Below are 24,181 nucleotides of genomic sequence, written 5' to 3' on the forward strand. Positions count from 1 at the left end.
ATTATTTTTAATCTTTAAAGATTCCATAATAACAGAGTCTGTACCATAGGACTGGCGTATCGCAAATGTGGTACCAATATTCAAAAAGGGGACAAAAACTGAACTTGGAAATTATAGGCCAGTAAGCTTAACCCCTACTGTGGGTAAAATCCTGGAGGGTTTCCTAAGAGATGCTATACTAGAGTATCTGAAGAAGAATAACCTCATGACCCAATATCAACATGGGTTTACGAGGGACCGTTCCTGTCAAACTAATCTGATCAGTTTTTATGAGGAGGCAAGTTCTGGACTGGACCAAGGAAATGCAGTGGATATTGTGTATATGGACTTTTCAAAAGCTTTTGATATGGTTCCACACAAAAGGTTGATACATAAAATGACAACAATGGGGATAGGGGACAATATATCTATGTTGGTTAAGAATTGTCTCAGTGATAGGAAACAAAGGGTGGTTATTAATGGAAAACGCTCAGACTGGGTCTCAATTAAGAGTGGGGTACCACAGGGGTGAGTATTGGGCCCCCTTCTTTTTAACATATTTATTAATGACCTTGTAGGGGGCATACAGAGTAATATTTCAATATTTGCAGATGACACTAAACTCTGCAGGGTAATCAATAAAGAGGAGGACAATTTTATATTACAGGAGGATCTATGTAAACTAGAAGCTTGGGCTGATAAATGGCAAATGAACTTTAATGGGGATAAATGTAAGGTAACGCACTTGGGCAGAGGAAATAAAATGTATAATTATATGCTTAATTGTAAAACACTGGGCAAAACTGTAACTGAAAAAGGCCTGGGTGTATTGGTGGACGACAAGCTCACGTTTAGTGGCCAGTGTCAGGCAGCTGCAGCAAAGGCAAATAAAATAATGGGATACATTAAAAGAGGCATAGATGCTCATGAGGAGAACATAATTTTACCTCTATACAAGTCACTAGTGCGACCACACTTAGAATACTGTGTACAGTTCTGGTCTCTGGTGTATAAGAAAGACATAGCTGAACTAGAGCGGGTACAGAGAAGAGCGACCAAGGTTATTAGAGGACTGGGGGGTCTGCAATACCAAGACATGTTATTACACTTGGGGTTATTTACTGTGGAAAAAAGAAGGCTTACGGGTGATCTTATTACTATCTACAAGTATATGAGGGGACAGTACAAAGACCTGTCTACTGATCTTTTTACTCTGAGGCCAGAGACGGGGACAAGGGGGCATCTTCTACATCTGGAGGAAAGAAGGTTTAATCATAATCACAGATGGGAAATTCTTTACTGTAAGAGCAGTGAGACTATGGAACTCTCTGCCGCATGATGTTGTAATGAGTGATTCACTATTATTATTATTATTATTTTTTTTTATTATTATTAATTTATAAAGCGCCATTGATTCCATGGCGCTGTACATGAGGGGTTACATACAAAATAAGAATATCACTACAGTAAACAGACTAACAAAGATAGACTGGTACGGAGGGAAGAGGACCCTGCCCTTGCGGGCTTACATTCTATGGGAATGGGGAGGAGACAGTAGGTTGGGGGGGTTGCAGTAGTAGTAGCTTTGGCGTTGTTGAGGAGTCAGCGGGGTCATGGCAGGCTGTAAGCTTGTTTGAAGAGATGGGTTTTCAGGTTCCGTCTGAAGGATCCGGATGTGGTGGATAATCGGACGTGTTGAGGCACAGAATTCCAGAGGATGGGGGATGTTTGGGAGAAATCTTGCAGGCGATTGAGTGAGGAACGGATAAGTGTGGAGGAGAGAAGGAGGTCGTGGGAGGACCGGAGGTTACGTGAGGGAATATATCGGTAGATTAGTTCAGAGATGTACGGAGGAGAGAGGTTAAGGATGGCTTTGTAGGTCTGTGTTAGTAGTTTGAACTGGATGCGCTGGGCAATTGGGAGCCAGTGAAGCGATTTGCAAAGGGGCTTAGAAGAGGAGTAGTGAGGCGAGAGGTGAACGAGTCATGCAGCAGAGTTGAGGATGGACTGGAGGGATGCGAGAGTGTTAGCAGGGAGGCCACAGAGGAGGATGTTGCAATAGTCGAGGCGAGAGATGATGAGGGCATGCACAAGCAGTTTAGTAGAGTTAGGGTTGAGGAAATGACGGATTCTGGAAATATTTTTGAGCTGGAGGCGACAGGAGGTGGCGAGAGCTTGGATGTGGGGTTTGAAGGACAGGGCAAAGTCAAGGGTTACTCCGAGGCAGTGGATTGTCGGTACAGCGGAAAGAGTGATGTCGTTTATTGTGATAGATAGATCAGGTGGGAAAGATATGCGAGATGGGGGAAAGATAATGAGTTCAGTTTTGCCCACATTGAGCTTGAGGTAGCAGGAGGAGAAGAAGGAGGATATGGCTGCTAGACATGCTGAGATTCTGGACAGCAGAGAGGTGACGTCTGGGCAAGAGAGGTAGATCTGGGTGTCATCAGCGTACAGATGGTACTGGAAGCCATAGGATTTTATGAGCTGTCCAAGGCCAAGGGTATAGATTGAGAAGAGTAGGGGTCCTAGGACAGAGCCTTGGGGGACTCCAACAGAGAGGGGGGGGTGAGGTGGTAGCATGGGCAGGGTAGACGCTAAATGTGCGGTTAGAAAGGTGTGAGGAGATCCAGGATAGGGCAAGGTCTTTGACGCCAAAGGAAGAGAGGATCTGCAGTAGGAGGCAGTGGTCAACTGTATCGAAAGCAGAAGACAGGTAAATAGAAGGAGTACAGAGAATTGTCTGTTAGCTTTGGCTGTAAGTAGGTCATTGGTGATTTTGGTAAGGGCAGTTTCGGTGGAGTGGTGGGGGCGAAAGCCCGATTGTCGGTTGTCAAAGAGAGAGTTAGATGAAAAGTGGGAGGAAAGTTCAGCGTGAACGTGTTGCTCAACGAGTTTGGAGGCAAATGGGAGCAGCGATACGGGGCGATAGCTGGACAGGGCGGATTGGTAGAGGGATGGCTTTTTGAGGATGGGCATGATTGTGGCATGTTTGAAGGCAGCAGAGAAAGTTCCAGAGGATAGTGATAGGTTGAAGAGGTGGGTTAGGGATGGGACGAGTGTGGGGGTGAGGTTAGGGAGGAGGTGGGATGGGATGGGGTCGAGTGCACATGTGGTGAGGTGTGATTTGGAGAGGAGATGAGTAAGGTCTCTTTCCGTGATGTTGGGAAGGGAGGTAATAGGGGAAGGGAAGTGGTGTGGAAAACAGAGGGGTTGTGGTGATTGGACAGTAAAGACATGCCGTGTTTGGTCAATCTTGTTTCTTAAGTGTGTGGCAAACTCCTCAGCAGAGATGATGGAGGTCGGAGGGGGCAGTGGAGGGCGGAGGAGAGAGTTGAAAGTGTTGAATAGTTGTTTGGGGTTGTAGGATAGAGAAGATATGAGGGTTGTGAAGTAGGCCTGTTTAGCAGAGATGAGTGCTGATTTGAATGTGAGCGTTGCTTGTTTGAATGCAGTGAAGTCATTTTGAGTATGTGTTTTCTTCCAACGCCGCTCCGCAAAGCTGGACGCTTGTTGAAACTGTTTAGTGAGGTTGTTGTGCCAGGGTTGCCTGTTGACTCGTCGCGCTCTGCCAAGCATAAGAGGGGCGACCTAATTAAAGATTAAGAAGGGATGGATGCCTTCCTTGAAAAGTCTAATATTACAGGTTATATATACTAGATTCCTTGATAGGGCGTTGATCCAGGGAACTAGTCTGATTGTCGTATGGAGTCGGGAAGGAATTTTTTTCCCCAATGTGGAGCTTAGTGTTTGCGACATGGTGTTTTTTTTTGCCTTCCTCTGGATCAACATGTGAGGCTATGGGTTGAACTAGATGGACTTCGTCTTCCTTCAACCTTAAAAACTACGTTACTTTGTTACTATGTTACTATACATAGTGTTAGAACCTTGTTCTTAGTTTTTTTCCTTTGCTGGTTACATGACCTTGTTGGCCTATTTAATCCTGCTCCGCCCTTCTGGCTTTGCTGGACTTCATTGTTTAACTACTTTCTAGCTAGCCTGTGCTCTGTATCTAACTCTGTTAGTTTGCTTGGTCTACGGACCTCTATGTTCTATATATTTTGTTTGTTCGTCTGTCTGCTACTATTTCTGTTAGGAGATGTCCCATTTTCCTCCCAGTCCTTAGTACTTGTAGGGATTCCTTCCCCACATCTATAGGTCTCCGTACAGACTAGCTTAGGACTTTAGCAGGTCTGATCGCAGGATCAGGTCCCCTGTTACATCGTAGGGATTAAGCTGAGTTCTATCGTAGGGACAGATCTCCTCTCTTTCCTTAGCTCTGGTAGCAGAACATAACAGTAAGTCCAGCCCAGCAAATGCTCTAAGGAAAGATTTTTTTTTCTGTTCCATCATGGTGTCGGTTCTGGATTTGGCTAAACACCTGCAGGGACTCTCTTTGGAGGTGACTGAGCTCCGTCAGCACGTGAGTAACTGTCCTGGAACACATTTCTTGGAGCCTAAGGTACGTTTGCCAGATTTATTTTTTGGTGAACACCGAGAATTTTTTTCATTTAAAAATGCTTGCTTATTGTATTTTCGTTTGAGACCCAAGTCCTCTGGGGATGATTCCCAGCGCATAGGGTTTATAATGTCACTTTTGCGCAAAGAGCCTCAGGAGTGGGCCTTTTCTTTGCAACCTAGTGATACATGTTTCAGATAAGTGGATAGTTTTTTTTCTGCTTTGGGACTATTATATGATGATCCTGACCGTGTCGCATCAGCTGAGACTGAGTTAAGACGTTTGAGACAGGGATCAGGTAATGTGGAAAAATATTGTACTCATTTCCGTCGATGGTCTACTCAAACAGGGTGGAACGATTCTGCTCTGAAAAGTCTATTTCTTGCTGGGCTCAGTGAAAGGGTTAAAGACCTGCTAATTGCTTATTATACACCTGAAGATTTGCAACAGGCTATGCAATTAGCTATACGGGTGGATAGGAGACTGCGTGCAAGGGTTAATGAGAGCAAATCCTCTGCTATGTCAGTTTCTGGTTATGAGAATGTGTGTACTAACAGTGGTGAATCGATGGAGATTGGAGCGATGGCACCTCGCTCTCAAGAAAAAGATCGCAGATTTTCTGAAGGCTTGTGTTTCTATTGCGGAAAATCTGGTCATTTGATTAAAGACTGTGAGCTTCGTATCAAGAAAGAAAAAAAAATGGTCAGTCATGCCCGTATTGCCTGTTTAAATTCCAAGGGTGTATTTTTAGCTGCTTCCACGATTGCTCAGGAAAAATTAATGGAATTTCGGGTGTTTGTTGATTGTGGGTCTACTCTGAATGTAATTGATGGGGGATTCTTGGAAAGACTCAATTTAAAACCCGAACCTTTATCATCCCCCATTGCTGTGGTCTCTGTGGATGGTTCCCCTTTGAAGAATATTACTCTCAAGGTCTGTGAATTTCCTCTCACTATTAATGGTGTTCACCATGAGAAATTGGATTTGGTAGTGTTGAATAACTTGCCTTCTCCAGTAATATTGGGATTGCCCTGGTTAAAATTTCACAATCCTGTACTGGATTGGTCTACCAGTGAAATTAAATCCTGGAGCCATAAATGTTATGACAAGTGTTGTAACGGGCGTATTGCAGCTTTGGATAGGGGAGAATTGCCTGTTCCTATTCAGGATTTTTGGAGAGTTTTTTCTGAGAAGGAATCGCAGGTTTTGCCTCCCCATAGAGACTATGATTGTTCTATTGAATTTGTCCGTGGAGCGACTCTTCCTAAAAGTCGTTTATTTAACCTTACTATTCCTGAGAGAAAGGCTTTGGAGGAATACATACAGACAAGTTTGGCCGCCGGTCACATTAGGCCCTCTAAGTCTCCTGTGGCGGTTGGATTTTTTTTTGTAAAAAAAAAAGGACGGCGGTTTACGTCCTTGTCTGGATTTTCGTGAGATTAACAAAATTACTGTACGCAATCCTTACCCACTGCCATTGATTCCTGATCTGTTTAACCAGTTAATGGGGGCCAAGTGGTTCTCTAAAATTGACCTTAAGGGGGCATACAATCTGTTGCGCATGAAGGAGGGTGACGAATGGAAGACTGCTTTTAACACTCCTGTGGGTCATTTTGAGAATCTGGTTATGCCTTTTGGTCTTACTAATGCTCCTGCATTTTTTCAGAATCTTATTAATGACATCCTTAGACCTTTGATCGGCAAAAATGTGATTGTGTATTTGGATGACATTTTGATTTATTCGCCGGATCTGGAGTCTCATTGGCGGAGCGTACGTGAGGTATTACAGTTGTTAATGGACAATTCGCTTTTTGCTAAGCTGGAGAAATGTGAGTTCGCTGTACAGAGAATTCGTTTTTTGGGCTACATTATCTCCAGCGAAGGTTTTGAGATGGACCCGGTTAAAGTTCAAGCTGTACAGGAATGGCCTAGGCCTATTGGTTTGAAATCGATACAGAGGTTTTTGGGTTTCGCCAATTATTACAGAAAATTCATAAAAAATTTTTCTAGTATTGTCAAACCTCTGACCGATCTCACCAGGAAAGGTGCTGATGCGGTTCAGTGGTCTTCTGAGGCCATTGAAGCTTTTGTCTATCTCAAGGAGAGGTTCACCTCTGCTCCCATCCTTATGCAGCCTGATGTGACTAAGCCATTTTTGGTTGAGGTTGATGCTTCCTCTGTGGGGGTTGGCGCAGTATTGTCTCAGGATAACGGGGATGGATTACATCCCTGTGCCTTTTTTTCAAAAAATTTTTCGGAGACTGAACTGAATTACGATATTGGTAATCGGGAATTATTGGCTATTAAACTCGCATTTGAACACTGGCGCCACTTCTTGGAAGGTGCGGAATTTCCTGTTCAGGTTCTTACGGATCATAAAAATCTGATATATCTTGATGCTGCCAAGCGCCTGAATGCCCGTCAGGCTAGGTGGGCACTGTTTTTCTCGCGGTTTAATTTCTCCGTTACTTACATCCCTGGTACTAAGAATGTTAAGGCGGATGCCTTGTCTCGCAGTTTTTCTCCCATAGTCGGTGCTGAGAAAGAGGAGAACATTTTACAAGAAGGTGTTGTGATAGCTGCTTTGGACTCCGTTTTGGAAGATGAGATTCTTAAAGCACAGGAGAATGCCCCATCTAACACTCCTCATGGGAGGTTGTTTGTGCCTGGGACCTTTAGGAGAGATTTGTTTGTTGAGTGTCACGAATCTCGGTTGGCAGGTCATCCCGGAATCTCTGAGACCAAGAGACTGGTGGGTCGCAGTTTTTGGTGGCCTGGATGGCAGAAGGAAGTCATTAAGTGGGTGCGCCAATGTACTATTTGTGCTAGATCTAAGTCCTCATATACTCCTGCTGCGGGGTTGCTTTGTCCTTTGGAGGTTCCCAGTGCTCCTTGGACACATTTGGCTATGGACTTTATAACTGACCTTCCCCCCTCTGAGGGTTTTACTGTCATCTGGGTGGTCGTGGACCGTTTTAGCAAGATGTGTCACTTGGTTCCCTTCGTCAAACTGCCCTGCGCTAAAACTCTCGCTAAGGCCTTTGTCAAGGAAATTGTCAGACTTCATGGCGTTCCTACTGACATTGTTTCTGATAGAGGTCCTCAGTTCGTGGCTCGTTTTTGGCGTGCCTTTTGTGACAGGTTGGGAGTTCATTTGTCGTTCTCGTCCGGATATCATCCTGAATCTAATGGCCAGACAGAAAGAAAAAACCAGGATGTTGAGCAGTTCTTGCGTTGTTTTGTGGCAGACAATCAAGAGGGGTGGTCTGAGTTTCTGCCACTTGCTGAATTTGCTCTGAACAATCATACATCTTCTTCTGCTGGTTGTTCGCCTTTTTTTTGTTGTTCTGGGAGACATCCGTCGTTTGGGTCGTTCTCCAAGTTGGGATCTGCCGTGCCTGAGGAGGAGAATTTTTCCGGTGATTTGGAGAGAGTTTGGACGGATGTGCGTGGTAATCTTCAGGAGGCCAACAGAAAATCTAAAGACTACTTTGATAGGAAACGACAGGAGGTTTTGTTCGCTGTTGGTGACATGGTTTGGTTGTCCGCTAGGAATCTGCGGTTGAGGATTCCTTCTAAGAAATTGGGTCCCAAGTTTGTAGGGCCCTTTAAGGTGCTTCAGGTTGTCAACCAATCTGCTGTTAGGTTGGAGGTTCCTACCTCCTGGAGAATTAATCCGGTATTTCATGTCTCTCTGTTGAAAAAAGCTGTTGTATCGGATTGTGACGCCTCTGCCTCTGTTCCTCCGGTGGTGGAGGACGGGGAATATGAAATTTCTCGCATCCTTAACTCTAGACAGTATAGAGGTAGTTTGCAGTATCTTGTGGCCTGGAAAGGTTTCGGACCCGAGGATAACTCTTGGGTGAGGTCGGATGATGTTTCCGCGTCCAGACTTATCAGAGCATTTCACAGGAGATTTCCTGATAAGCCTGGTCCTAGGGGATCCGGAGGATCCTCTTGGAAGGGGGGGTACTGTTAGAACCTTGTTCTTAGGTTTTTTCCTTTGCTGGTCACATGACCTTGTTGGCCTATTTAATCCTGCTCCGCCCTTCTGGCTTTGCTGGACTTCATTGTTTAACTACTTTCTAGCTAGCCTGTGCTCTGTATCTAACTCTGTTTGCTTGGTCTACGGACCTCTATGTTCTATATATTTTGTTTGTTCGTCTGTCTGCTACTATTTCTGTTAGGAGGTGTCCCATTTTCCTCCCAATCCTTAGTACTTGTAGGGATTCCTTCCCCACATCTATAGGTCTCCGTACAGACTAGCTTAGGACTTTAGCAGGTCTGATCGCAGGATCAGGTCCCCTGTTACATCGTAGGGATTAAGCTGAGTTGTATCGTAGGGACAGATCTCCTCTCTTTTCTTAGCTCTGGTAGCAGAACATAACATATAGTCACTGGTTGGGGTACTCAAAACATAATGACTACAGAAGAGAACCAACGGAGTAGCCACAAACCACCAATAAATTTAAAAAATAATTTATTGTAGAATATATAAAAAATGATTACCATTATATACACATCAGTTTACAAAGTAGGAAATGAAAGGGAGAGCATCAAAATCCAAATATAATATGCAAAACCCAGCAAAAACTCAAAGTGAAAGAGTGCATATGCAGAAAAACATACCATTATGAAAGCCAAATGGCTATGGCCACAGGTGAAGATAAGCCCACCACGCTGCCCCAACACACATTTCACATTTTAGCTTTCTCCTTGAGAAAGCTAATGAGTGAAACATGCATCGGGGCAGCATGGTGGGCTCATCCTAACCTCCCTCACTATGGGTAAGCAGCATTCTTTACATTGAATTGCTTATTTCACTTGTGGTTATGGCCATTTAGCTATTATAATGGTATATTATATTTGGATTTTGATGCTCTCCCGTTCATCTCCTCCTTTGTAAACCAATGTATATATAATGGTAATTATTATTATTTATTATTATAGCGCCAGTTATTCCATGGTGCTTTACATGTGATAAAAGGGGGTATACATAGCAAAAACAATTACAAAAATAGTGAACAAAAATGCAATGGATAACTGGTACAGGAGGAGAGAGGAACCTGCCCGCAAGGGCTCACAGTCTACAAGGCATGGGTGAGGATACAGTAGGTGAGGGTAGAGCTAGTCGTACAGCGGTGTGGTGGAGCGATGGTTACTGCAGGTTGTAGGTTTTTCAGAAGAGGTGGGTCTTCAGGTTCCTTTTGAAGGTTTCCACAGTAGAAAGAGTCTGATGCTTTGGGGCAGAGAATTCCAGAGTAGAGGGGATGCACGGGAGAAATCTTGTTTGTATGCAATTGTGGGAAGATAAGAGGGGAGTAGAGAAGGAGATCTTGTGAGGATCGGAGGTTGCGAGCAGGTAAGTACCGAAAGACTAGGTCACAGAGGTATGGAGGAGACAGGTTGTGGATGGCTTTGTATGCCATGGTTAGGGCTTTGAACTGGAGTCTCTGGGCAATGGGGAGCCAGTGAAGATTTTGACTGAGAGGAGAGGCCAGGGAATAGTGGCTGGGCAGGTGGATTAGTCGGGCAGCAGAGTTTAGGATAGATTGGAGGGGTGCGAGAGTGTTAAAGGGGAGGCCACAGAGCACGAGGCTGCAGTAGTCGAGGCGGGAGATTATGAGGGCGTGCACTAGTGTTTTTGCAGATTTGTGGTTGAGGAATGTGCGGATCATGTGCCTTAATCATTTTTTATATATTTTTCAATTGACTATTTTTTAATTTTATTGGTGGTTTGTGACTATTCTGTTGGTTCCCTTCTGTGGTCATAGAATATCATCAGTAGAAACTGTCATCGCCTTTCTCAGTACTGGGAAAGTCTGTTTACAGATTGTACCTCCAAATTGAGAATTTGGATATTGATTGATCAATTTTAGCAGAGAAAGAAGCAAATATCTCTGAAAAGATATATTACAAAGTTACTTATTTTCATGTGTACTATTGATTTATGAAACAACAAAACTACAGTTATGCTTTAACCCCTTCACCCCTGAGCATGTTTTCACCTTCCTGAAATATAATTTTTTTTGTTAGGAAGTTAGAAGGGTTAAAAGTTGATCAGCAATTTCTCAATTTTCCATAAAAATTTACAATACCAAATTTTAAGGGACCACTTCACATTTGAAATGACTTTGAGTGACCCATATGACAGAAACTACCCTAAAGTGGCACCATTTTTAAAACTGCACCTCTCAAAGTACTCAAAACCACATTCAATAAGATTATTAACCCTTCAGATGCTTGACATGAAGAATCAAAGCAATGTTCAAAGAAAAAATGAACAATGTTTATTTAGCCCCAAAGTTTGAATTTTCACAAGGGTAACAGAAGAAAATATACCATGTAATTTGTTGCTCAATTTCTCCTGAGTACATTGATATCCCATGTGGGGTGGAAAACTACTGTCTGGACACACGGCAGGGCACAGAAGGGAAGGAGCTTCAACTGAATTCTGGAGCTCAATTTCGGTTGGAATTGATTATGGATGCCATGTAATATTTGAAGAGTCCCTGACACACAAAAACAGCAGAAACCCCCACAAGTGACCACATTTTGGAAACTATACCTCTTGAGTAGTGTTGAGCGATACCTTCCGATATCAGGAAATATCGTATCGGATTGGATCGGACCGATACTCAAAAAGTATCGGATATCGCCGATTCCGATACCGGAAACCAATGCAAGTCAATGGGACACTAATATCGGAATGAAAATAAACCCTTTCTTTCCTTGTAGGTTAATTCTACATGAAGTAAAACAACTAAGAATAATGTAGAATGTATGCGAAAAGCCGGCAATTCAGCAGCGACATACACCGGTACCCGACAATTTACAACAGAAAGAATAGAGCTTCACACATAGATTAGATAGATAGAAACATGTCAGTCACATATATATGAAGTACAGTGACAGTGTTGATTACTGTACTTGTCATTTAGTGTAAAGGATTTATTTAAAAAAATATTAGTGTTTTCATGCACCATCTCTTTAAAAAAGCCGGCCGGCAATTCAGCAGCGGTACCCGACAATTTAGAATAGAAGGAATAGAGAATCATACATAGATTAGATAGATAGAAACATGTCAGTCACATATATATGAAGTACAGTGATAGTGTTGATTACTGTACTTGTCATTTAGTGTTAAAATAAAGGATTTATTTAAAAAAAAAATTGGCGTGGGTTCCCCTTAATTTTAGTCTCTAGCGGAGGTTAAGCAGACAGCTGGGGCAGATGTTTCAAGCCTGGGAAGGGGGTAATACCCACGGAGCTTCCCAGGCTACTAATATCAGCCCCCAGCTGAATACCTAGCCTTTACTAGCTATTAAAATGGGGGACCCCCCCAAAAAAATGAAGTGGGGACCCCCTATTTTAATAGCTAGCAAAGGCTAGGCAGACAGCTGGGGGCTGATATTAATAGCCCAGGAAGGGAGCCATGAATATTGGCCCCCTCCCAGGCTAGAAACACCAGCCGTCAGCCGCCCCAGAAATGGCGCATCCATAGGATGCGCCAATTCTGGCACTTAGCCTCGCTCTTCCCACTGCCCTGTAGCGGCGGCAGTGGGGTAATAGGGCTGGGGTTGATGTCAGCTTATAATGCCAGCTGACATCAAGCCCAGGTTAGTAATGGAGAGGCGTCTATAAGACACCCCCATTACTAACCCCATAGTGAAAGTTAAAAAAAAAACACAAACACCCAGAATAAAGTCCTTTAATTGAAATAAACACACAATTCTTTATTGTTCTAAATTAAACCATACTTACCGTCACGCCCATTCCAGCTGAAGCCAACGATCTCCTGCAATAAAAGAAAAATAATAAAGCAACCTCATCCTTACCTTTCCATGGTTCCCACGACGGCTCCAGCTCTGCTACATCGAGATGACAGGCTGGACCGCAGCAGAACGCTGCCATCCAGCCTGTCATCCCGCAGACACTGAGAAGCGCAGGCTTGCTTGCGCTCCTCAGTGTCTCTCTGTGACGGCATCCAGATGAGCCGACAATGAACTTGACTCACCTCATGCACGTCACTGATAGCGTGGGTGAATTCTCACGCTGAAGCGCTGAGTGCAGGAGAATTTTCCCACGCTGTCAGTGACGTGCATGAGGTGAGGTCATGTCCAATGAACTCGGCTCACCTCTTGCGTGGGAAAATTCTCCTGCACTCAGCGCTTCAGCGTGAGAATTTCCCCACGCTGTCAGTGACGTGCATGAGGTGAGCTCATGTCCAATGAACTCAGCTCACTTCATGTACGTCACTGACAGCGTGGGAGAATTCTCACGCTGAAGCGCTGAGTGCAGGAGAATTTTCCCACGCTGTCAGTGACGTGCATGAGGTGAGCTGAGTTCATTGGACATGAACTCGGCTCATCTTTATGCCGTCACAGAGAGACACTGAGGAGCGCAAGCATGCCTGCGCTTCTCAGTGTCTGCGGGATGACAGGCTGGATGCCAGCGTTCTGCTGCGGTCCAGCCTGTCATCTCGATGTAGCAGAGCTGAAGCTGTCGTGGGATCCATGGGAAGGTAAGGATGAGCTTGGTTTATTATTTTTCTTTTATTGCAGGAGATCGTTGGCTTCAGCTGGAATGGGCGTGATGGTAAGTATAGTTTAATTTAGAACAATAAAGAATTGTGTGTTTATTTCAATTAAAGGACTTTATTCTGGGTGTTGTGTTTTTTTTAAATACTTTACTAGAAATTCATGGTGGTCATGTCTAATATTGGCGTGACCCCATGAATTTCGGGCTTAGGGCCAGCTGATAATGCCAAGCTGGCCTTAACCCCTTTATTACCCAGTGAGCCACCGCACCAGGGCCCTGGATGAGTTGGGTACAGCGCCAGAAGATGGCGCTTCTATGAACGTGCCATTTTCCGGGGCGGCTGCGGACTGCAATTTGCAGCGGGTGGGGCCCAGAAAGCTTGGGCCTCCCTGCGCTCCATATTCCAGCCCCCAGCTGCCTAGTTGTACCTGGCTGGACACAAAAATAGGGCGAAGCCCCACGTATTTTTTTTTTAAATTATTTCATGAAATTCATGAAATAATTAAGAAAAAAAGGGCTTCCCTATATTGTTGTGTCCGGCCAGGTACAAATAGGCAGCTCGTGGTTGGGGGCAGCCCGTTCCTGCCTGCTGTACCTGGCTGGACCCAAATATAGTGCGAAGCGCCACGTCAAATTTTTTTTAATTATTTCATGAAATAATTTTTTAAAAAAAGGGCTTCCCTATATTGTTGTGTCCGGCCAGGTACAAATAGGCAGCTGGTGGTTGGGGGCAGCCCGTTCCTGCCTGCTGTACCTGGCTGGACACAAATATAGGACGCAGCCCCACATCAATTTTTTTTTAATTATTTCATGAATTTCCTGAAATAATTTAAAAAAAAATTGACGTGGGGCTTTGCACTATATTTGTGTCCAGCCAGGTACAGCAGGCAGGAGCGGGCTGCCCCCAACCACCAGCTGCCTATTTGTACCTGACCGGACACAACAATATAGGGAAGCCCTTTTTTTCTTTATTATTTCATGAATTTCATGAAATAATTAAAAAAAAAAATACGTGGAGCTTCGCCCTATTTTTGTGTCCAGCCAGGTACAACTAGGCAGCTGGGGGCTGGAATCTGCAGCGCAGGGAGACCCAAGCTTTCTGCCCCCCCCCGCTGCAAATTGCAGTCCGCAGCCACCCCGGAAAATGGCGCGTTCATAGAAGCTGGATGCTGTACCTGGCTGGCATACAAAAATATAGCAAAGCCCACGTCAACATTTTTGGGAAAAATTAATTAAAAAATAAATAATAATTTAGGGACTGCATCTTTATTAACTCCTCAAATGTCATTTAGTGTTAAAATAAAGGATTTATTTAAAAAAAAAATTGGTGTGGGATCCCCCATAATTTTAGTCTCTAGCGGAGGTTAAGCAGACGGCTGGGGAAGATGTTTGAAGCCTGGGAAGGGGGTAATACCCACGGAGCTTCCCAGACTACTAATATCAGCCCCAGCTGAATACCTAGCCTTTGCTAGCTATTAAAATGGGGACCCCCCCAAAAAAATGACGTGGGGTCCCCCCTATTTTAATAGCTAGCAAAGGCTAGGCAGACAGCTGGGGGCTGATATTAATAGCCCAGGAAGGGTGCCATGAATATTGGCCCCCTCCCAGGCTAGAAACACCAGCCGTCAGCCGCCCCAGAAATGGCGCATCCATAGGATGCGCCAACTCTGGCACTTAGCCTCGCTCTTCCACGCTGCCCTGGTGCGGTGGCAGGGGGTAATAGGGCTGGGGTTCATGTCAGCGCCAGCTGCCATGAAGCCCAGGTTAGTAATGATGGGAGTCTATAAGACACCCCCATTACTAACCTACAAAGTGTTAAAAAGAAAAAACACACTACACCCAGAAAAAAATAATTTATTTGAAATAAAACACACAATTTTATTAATGTCTTAGTTTACTAAAAAAAATAGTTACCTGTCCACATTCCTGCGCTGATCTCCCATGCACAGCTGTCACATCTGGAGATGGTGACAGCTGTGCATGGCTGCTGTAAGCTCACGCTGCCAGGAACACGTCCGCTCCCGGCAGCGGGAGTCACTGACTGAGGTCACCGGAGTGCATTCAGGCAGCGCTGCTCCGGAGACCTCCTTTACGGCACTGCTGTACCGTGGGAATTTCTCACGATACAGCAGGGCCGTAAAGGAGCTAACCGGAGCAGCGCTGCCTGAACTCCGGTGAACCCGCTTATGCAATGACGGGGCTGCTTTACGGCCCCGTCATTCTAGCTGCGGCAGCGGTTCAGAGCGGTCACATTCTATGTGGCTGCTCTAAACTGGAGATCTTCGTGGGACACTCGTGGACTACTACGGAGGGGTAACGATAAGGTTGTGGTTTATTATTTTATATTTTATTACAGGAGATCGATGGCTTCGGGGAATTAGGTGTCTAGGTGAGTATAGGTGTAGTTTTTTATTTTTTACTTTATTTTAGGTGGCGATCGGCGGGGACAGGTAATGTATAAACTAATTTATTGTAGGTAACCACTGGCCACCAATGACATGTATTTAAAATTTATTGGGGACACAGTAGGGCAATTTAAATAGTAGGATCAGGCTGATGGGAACTACTGCTCCCATCGAGCTGATCCTGCTGGCACGAGTGGACGGGGGACAGACATAGGCCGATGGGAGTAGTAGTGTCACATCGGCCTATGTCTGCCTGCACGCACACACCCGCACACATCACACAGACACCGCGCACACCCGCACTCATCGCACAGGCACCGCACACACCCGCACTCATCGCACAGACACCGCACACACCCGCAGACATCGCACAGACACCGCGCACACCCGCACACATCACACAGACACCGCACACACTTGCAGACATCGCACAGACACCGCACACACTCGCAGACATCGCACAGACACCGCGCACATTTGCACAGGCACATCGCACAGACACCGCACACCCGCGCACATCGCACAGGCACCGCACACACCCGCACACATCGCACAGACACCGCGCACACCCGCACACATCGCACAGACACCGCGCACACCCGCACACATCGCACAGACACCGCGCACACCCGCACACATCGCACAGACACCCACACACACCAATCATGACGGGTCTGGGAGGTGAGGCTGACCTGTGCGATCGTGGTAAAGTTCATGTGAGTTCATGCAATGCAGTCAAGCATGAACTCACATGAACCCTCTGAGGGCACCGCGGCAACTTCAAATGAACAGCTGATCGGCATCACCTGATACCTCAGCTGTTCATTTGAAATAACCGGCGGGAAAGCGCAGCACAGAACGGGAAAGCCGGCGGTGAAGTCTTTTCACTGCCGGCTTCCCCGCCCGGGTCCTTCGCTCCCCGCTCCTTGGTGCTGCGCTCCCCGCCCGGTCCTAACTTACGATCGGGATGGGAGGTTGCGAGGGGAGCGGAGGATCGGGGTGGGAGGCTGCGAGGAAGTAGTATGGGGTTGTGTGCTTGTTTAAAAGCCGGCGGCTTTTTACCGCGCGCCGGCTTTTAAACAATCAGGAGAATTCTCCCACGCTGGGATGGCATTCTGATGACAGGCTGGATCGCAGCTGAGCGCTGCCATCCAGCTTGTCATCCTTCAGAGAAACGGCAGAGCGCAGGCATTATGGGAACTTCCGATTCCGGTATTCGATATTGTAAAAGTATCGGAATTAAGTATCGTAATTCCGATACCGCGAATATCGGCCGATACCCGATATTTCAGTATCGGAATGCTCAACACTACTCTTGAGGAATTTATATATGGGTGTAGTGAGCATTTTTAACCTTCAGGCGATTCACAGAATTGTATAACATTAGGCTGAGTAAAAGGAAACTTATTATTTTTTACACTAAAATGTTGCTTTGGCCCCAAACTTTTAAGGGATAATAGGAGAAAATGAATGCTACAATTTTTTTACGCAATTTCTCCTGAGTACGCCAATACCCCGTAATTCGTCAAAAATGACTTTTGAGGCACTATGAAAAGCAGAAGGCTCGATAGGTGACCCAATTTTACAAACTACACCCCCCAAAAAATGAATCTAGGGTTGCAGTGAGCATGTTGACACCACATGTGTCTCACAGAATTTTATACCATTCGGTGGTGAAGAAAGAATAATAACATTTTTACCACTAAAATGTTGTTTTAGATCCATGTTTTTCATTTTTATAAGGACTAATAAGAAAAATAGACCTCACAGTTTGTTGTGCAATTTCTCCTGAGTGCACCAATACCCTACATGTAATCTGGAAACATTTTTTAGGCACAGTTCAAAGCTCAGAAGGGAAGGAGCAAAATATTATAGTGCAGATTATTCTGTTATGGTTTGCTGGTTCCATGACCCCCTGGAAGAGACCTTGAGATGCCAGAACGACAACACCCTCCACATAAGTGACCCCGTTTTACATACTATACCTCTCAATGAATTCATCTAAGGATTTAGTGATCATATTGACACCATGAGTGTGTCACAGAATTTCATACCATTGGGCAGTGAAGAAAAAGTAATTACATTTTTAACATATAAATTTTGCTTTAGTCGCAGATTTTACATTTTCACAAGGGGAAATACATAAAAATAGCACCAAAATTTGTCACACAATTTCTGCTGAAAATGGCAATACCTCATATATAGCTGTACAGTACTGCTTAGCCACTTGGCAAAACTCGAGAGTGAAAAAATTGGACTCAAAGGCCACATTGGATTTTTTTAAGGATCTCTATGGTGTCTCGGATATCCCTGGATTTGCTGCTGTTTTCAGACCTGGTGGGATGCCCTGCTGAGTAGCACATACTCATCAATGGTGCATGGGAATTCTATACAGGACTGAGACTTGGGAGGAAAGAAGTGCTATTTGACTCAAACAAATTATAGTAGAATAGTTTGAGGACTCCAGATACAGAGCCCTTAAGTGCCAGGAGAGCAGAATCCTCCCTCAATTGACCCCATTTTGGAAATTACACCCCTCTGGGAAATTATCTACAGACGTAGTGATGATTTTGAATCCATGGGTGTTTTCCAGAAACAAGCAGTAGTGGATGTTGCTGAGTGAATATTGCAAATCTGCCAATGTAGTGCCCAGTACACTGTAGTGGCGGTACATTATGCCCAGCTTGTGCTTCTGGTGACATGCTCTCCAAAATTAAGTAGGCTCTCATAGCTACAGATATGCTAAACATATGGCGTTTGGCACTTTATGTTTCTTTAACTTTTACTACTCTGATCGCTGGTATAATGCATTGCAAAGTACAGGCACTGCAACTATAACTGTCAGTGCTGCACCGAGAGAAGCCTCTTAGACCATGCTGCGGACATCATTTAAGCTGAGCTCCTGGCAGCGATCATGCGAGCACTGCTTCAGTGCTCACATGATCGCCATGACGTAAATTTATGTAATTTTTGGGAACTTTTTCCTGACCATGGCATAAATTTACAAATGTTGTGAAGGGGTTAAAAATAAATCGATTCCAATAATGACACCATAGAAACCTAATGGTCATCTTTGTATTTCATACCTGTTTTCTTTGGCTCTTTAACAGCTTTCTTCTCTGGAACTTTTTTCTTAAGTTCTTCTTTCACTGCAATGAAGTAAAAAAATCAAATTATATATATAATTTTAAATATTCTGTGGTCATTTACTGTAGGTTGTCTAAAATGTACGAAACTGTTGATCAGTTTCTTTAAACAGTTGTAGCCATATAATATCTCTTGTCTCTGATGAATCCTCTCTTGTAATTATTCTAATTCATCACAAAGGGTATAGAAGAGATAGTTAGATTTGATTAAACCACGTTCATAAGTAATTTCCCGCTATATGTCAACCATTAAATCTACAAATGCTTAACTGGTCCATATATTCTAAGATTTATTTGGAAATGCTTTTTTATAAATATCACAATTATTATCAGTCATTACTGTATAGGCTTGTAGTATGTGATTATGATCTGGCAGTATTATTTGCCCCTTATATAGCTGTATGGTTGACAATATTGGTCTTGGTACAGTCGTGTTTGGCAATGATCGGCATTCCGTCACTATGAAGTGGTATTATTTAACTTTTCATAGCTGTACTTTTTTTTTATTATTAGCCTTACTGTAAACCTTGATTTACAACATCTAACATCAGTTGGCAATTTTTGTAAAAGAGACCCCTATCTAGAGAAATAGGTGTGGGGAAGTGCATGGACCTGTGTGTTTTCAAATGCCATGACTGAATTTTAGTCCCAGTCTAGCTTTGCTCCTGGCTCAGTATCTTAACATGTTTCTTGCTTCTCTTATCTGTCTCTGTCCTACACACCCTAGTGTCCTGGTCCTTGTTGATGCACGTGCAATCAGTAAGTCCTGCTCCACAGCGCCATTATCATCAGTCCTTGTTGCTCACCCTGACCTACGACTTAGAGGATGACTTATAACTAGAGATGAGCGTTGTTCTACTCGAACTGTTCGCCAATCTCAAATTCGAGTTGTTTTGGGCGGTGTTCGAGCCGTTCGGCGAACACGAACAATTTGATAAAAATTCGACTGTTCGAGGTTATGTTCGATAACTGTTCGTGCACCAAAATCATAACTGGATTTTTTCTCAGTAATGATGAAAATTAATGTTAATACGCAGTTTGAGTGTACAGCGGGGTGGGGGGTGGGGGGAGGGGCAGGGGATGGATCTCTGCAGGAACAATGAAGATCTCCATTTTTTTTTCTCTTTCCCGCATTTGCAGTGGGGAGGTGCAATCTGTCAGCCTATCAGCAGCGCACACACGGAGCGAAGTGCTTTTTTTCACACAAGCAAGGGCATGTGTCATTGGCAGTGTTTGCCCTATAAGACCAAGCCATTTTCCCCGTCGCCACCATTTTCTCACTGCTGCAGCTGCGTGTTAGACGGCACCGCTGTTGCTGTGTGCGCTATACCTTGTTAATTTCAAGCCAATTTTCGCACAAATATACAGATAGCTTGGGAGTAGGGAATAGTTGTGATTGCAGTCCTTTTAAGGACTAGGTTACAGCATTTCCTACGACTTTTATCAGGGAGGTCTGTGCTCTTAAATAGATAGGTTGTGGGAGTAAAGACTAATTGTAATTGGAGTCCTTTTCAGGACTAGGTTACATCAGTTCCTATCAGTTTTTGCCAGGCAGGTCTGTGCCAGTGCTGTGCAAGTTTTTTTCACAGCATTTGGCTGAATCTAGCAAAGCTAATCCTTTTTGGCCTATTGCAGAGTGTGTTAGTCAGTGGAGTAGCCTATCTGTGCTGCAAGATATACCACCTGTGTATAGAATACCAATTTTTTTACTGCACCTAGTGAAGTAAAATCTTTTGGGCATAGCATCATTCTATTAGTCCATCTATACTGACCTCCATCAGGTTGCAAATTAAAACTAATTTTTATCTACATCTACAGTACCTCTGAAAAAATATTTGGGCTTCTAGCTGTGTGTGGGACTTGTTGTATTAGTCCATCTATACTGACCTCCATCAGGTTGCAAACTGAATATATTTTTTTCTGCATCTACCTCTGAAAAAATATTTGGGCTTCTAGCTGTGTGTGGGTCTTGTTCTATTAATCCATCTATACTGACCTCCATCAGGTTGCAAACTGAATATAATTATTTTCTGCATCTAGCTCTGAAAAAATATTTGGCCTTCTAGCAGTGTGTCGGACTTTCTCTATTAGTCAATCTATACTGACCTCCATCAGGTTGCAAATTAAAAATAATTTGTATCTGCATCTACAGAACCTCTGAAAAAATATTTGGGCTTCTAGCTGTGTGTGGGACTTGTTGTATTAGTCCATCTATACTGACCTCCATCAGGTTGCAAATTAAAAATAATTTTTATCTGCATCTACAGTACCTCTGAAAAAATATTTGGGCTTCTAGCTGTGTGTGGGACTTGTTGTATTAGTCCATCTATACTGACCTCCATCAGGTTGCAAACTGAATATATTTTTTTCTGCATCTACCTCTGAAAAAATATTTGGGCTTCTAGCTGTGTGTGGGACTTGTTGTATTAGTCCATCTATACTGACCTCCATCAGGTTGCAAACTGAATATATTTTTTTCTGCATCTACCTCTGAAAAAATATTGGGCTTTTAGCTGTGTGTGGGTCTTGTTCTATTAATCCATCTATACTGACCTCCATCAGGTTGCAAATTGAATATAATTTTTTTCTGCATCTAGCTCTGAAAAAATATTTGGCCTTCTAGCAGTGTGTTGGACTTTCTCTATTAGTCCATCTATACTGACCTCCATCAGGTTGCAAATTAAAACTAATTTTTATCTGCATCTACAGTACCTCTGAAAAAATATTTGGGCTTCTAGCTGTGTGTGGGACTTGTTGTATTAGTCCATCTATACTGACCTCCATCAGGTTGCAAACTGAATATATTTTTTTCTGCATCTACCTCTGAAAAAATATTTGGGCTTCTAGCTGTGTGTGGGTCTTGTTCTATTAATCCATCTGTACTGACCTCCATCAGGTTGCAAACTGAATATAATTTTTTTCTGCATCTAGCTCTGAAAAAATATTTGGCCTTCTAGCAGTGTGTCGGACTTTCTCTATTAGTCCATCTATACTGACCTCCATCAGGTTGCAAATTAAAAATAATTTGTATCTGCATCTACAGTACCTCTGAAAAAATATTTGGGCTTCTAGCTGTGTGTGGGACTTGTTGTATTAGTCCATCTATACTGACCTCCATCAGGTTGCAAATTAAAAATAATTTTTATCTGCATCTACAGTACCTCTGAAAAAATATTTGGGCTTCTAGCTGTGTGTGGGACTTGTTGTATTAGTCCATCTATACTGACCTCCATCAGGTTGCAAATTAAAAATAATTTGTATCTGCATCTACAGTACCTCTGAAAAAAATATTTGGGCTTCTAGCTGTGTGTGGGACTTGTTGTATTAGTCCATCTATACTGACCTCCATCAGGTTGCAAACTGAATATATTTTTTTCTGCATCTACCTCTGAAAAAATATTTGGGCTTCTAGCTGTGTGTGGGACTTGTTGTATTAGTCCATCTATACTGACCTCCATCAGGTTGCAAATTAAAAATAATTTGTATCTGCATCTACAGTACCTCTGAAAAAATATTTGGGCTTCTAGCTGTGTGTGGGACTTGTTGTATTAGTCCATCTATACTGACCTCCATCAGGTTGCAAATTAAAAATAATTTTTATCTGCATCTACAGTACCTCTGAAAAAATATTTGGGCTTCTAGCTGTGTGTGGGACTTGTTGTATTAGTCCATCTATACTGACCTCCATCAGGTTGCAAACTGAATATATTTTTTTCTGCATCTACCTCTGAAAAAATATTGGGCTTCTAGCTGTGTGTGGGTCTTGTTCTATTAATCCATCTATACTGACCTCCATCAGGTTGCAAACTGAATATAATTTTTTTCTGCATCTAGCTCTGAAAAAATATTTGGCCTTCTAGCAGTGTGTCGGACTTTCTCTATTAGTCCATCTATACTGACCTCCATCAGGTTGCAAATTAAAAATAATTTGTATCTGCATCTACAGTACCTCTGAAAAAATATTTGGGCTTCAAGCTGTGTGTGGGACTTGTTGTATTAGTCCATCTATACTGACCTCCATCTGGTTGCAAACTGAATATATTTTTTTCTGCATCTACCTCTGAAAAAATTTTTGGGCTTCTAGCTGTGTGTGGGACTTGTTGTATTAGTTCATCTATACTGACCTCCATCAGGTTGCAAATTAAAAATAATTTGTATCTGCATCTACAGTACCTCTGAAAAAATATTTGGGCTTCTAGCTGTGTGTGGGACTTGTTGTATTAGTCCATCTATACTGACCTCCATCAGGTTGCAAATTAAAAATAATTTTTATCTGCATCTACAGTACCTCTGAAAAAATATTTGGGCTTCTAGATGTGTGTGGGACTTGTTGTATTAGTCCATCTATACTGACCTCCATCAGGTTGCAAACTGAATATATTTTTTCTGCATCTACCTCTGAAAAAATATTGGGCTTCTAGCTGTGTGTGGGTCTTGTTCTATTAATCCATCTATACTGACCTCCATCAGGTTGCAAACTGAATATAATTTTTTTCTGCATCTACCTCTGAAAAAATATTTGGCCTTCTAGCAGTGTGTCGGACTTTCTCTATTAGTCCATCTATACTGACCTCCATCAGGTTGCAAATTAAAAATAATTTTTATCTGCATCTATAGTACCTCTGAAAAAATATTTGGGCTTCTAGCTGTGTGTGGGACTTGTTGTATTAGTCCATCTATACTGACCTCCATCAGGTTGCAAATTAAAAATAATTTGTATCTGCATCTACAGTACCTCTGAAAAAATATTTGGGCTTCTAGCTGTGTGTGGGACTTGTTGTATTAGTCCATCTATACTGACCTCCATCAGGTTGCAAACTGAATATATTTTTTTCTGCATCTACCTCTGAAAAAATATTGGGCTTCTAGCTGTGTGTGGGTCTTGTTCTATTAATCCATCTATACAGACCTCCATCAGGTTGCAAACTGAATATAATTTTTTTCTGCATCTACCTATGAAAAAATATTTGGCCTTGTAGCAGTGTGTCGGACTTTCTCTATTAGTCCATCTATAATGACCTCCATCAGGTTGCAAACTGAATATATTTTTTTCTGCATCTAACCCAGCCAATAGTTTTGACCTAATACCACAGTTTGGCCACTCAGCTCTGCTCGGTTACCATCCATTGTTTTTTTGTGCAAACAACTCCAGAGTTGTGAATTAGTTAACCACCAAAATGAGTGGAAAAAGGCCTGCTGCTGGTGGAAAGGGGAATAGGCGTGTTGGGAAGGGGAAAAAAGGTTGTGTCCGTGGGGTAGGTGTTAAAGCAACAGTAACATCTGCAGAAGAAAGACCATCTTCCAGCCAAACTAAAATGTCTACTTCTTTTAGCGGACAATGTGATAAGATCCCTTTCTTACGGCCACGCCAATCGCTACAAATTCCAGATGAGGCACAAAAACAGCAGGTGCTTCAACGGATATCAAGTGCTCCTTTAAGTGGGCTCTCCTCCACATCAACTTCAACATCACAAATACTCCAGTCCTCAAAGGTGTCACCCAAATCGCACTTGCTTCCTCACAGCTCCCAAATCTCCAGCTGCCCGTCTGAGTATGAGGTAGAACAGATGGTTGAGTCTGCAGAGCTGTTTACTCATACCATAGCCTGGGAATCAGAGGTCGACTCCAGCGCTTCTGTGAATCCAGACGAG

The 24,181-nt window shown here is 43.3% G+C and overlaps 1 protein-coding gene across 50 annotated transcripts in view; it reads right to left on the reverse strand.

Moving 5' to 3' along the window:
* TRDN (triadin) overlaps positions 1–24,181 on the reverse strand; it is a 1,346,604-nt gene that overhangs the window by 871,336 nt on the left and 451,087 nt on the right. For all 50 annotated transcript variants that reach the window (XM_073675989.1, XM_073675970.1, XM_073675994.1 and 47 more), the window contains one exon: positions 18,471–18,533. In XM_073675989.1, the coding sequence (XP_073532090.1) occupies positions 18,471–18,533 (63 nt within the window). The remainder of the gene's footprint in view (positions 1–18,470; positions 18,534–24,181) is intronic.

Source organism: Phyllobates terribilis, unplaced genomic scaffold (assembly GCF_046119375.1).
Source record: "Phyllobates terribilis strain yellow unplaced genomic scaffold, ASM4611937v1 Scaffold_3__8_contigs__length_932513732, whole genome shotgun sequence".
Taxonomy (NCBI): domain Eukaryota; kingdom Metazoa; phylum Chordata; class Amphibia; order Anura; family Dendrobatidae; genus Phyllobates; species Phyllobates terribilis.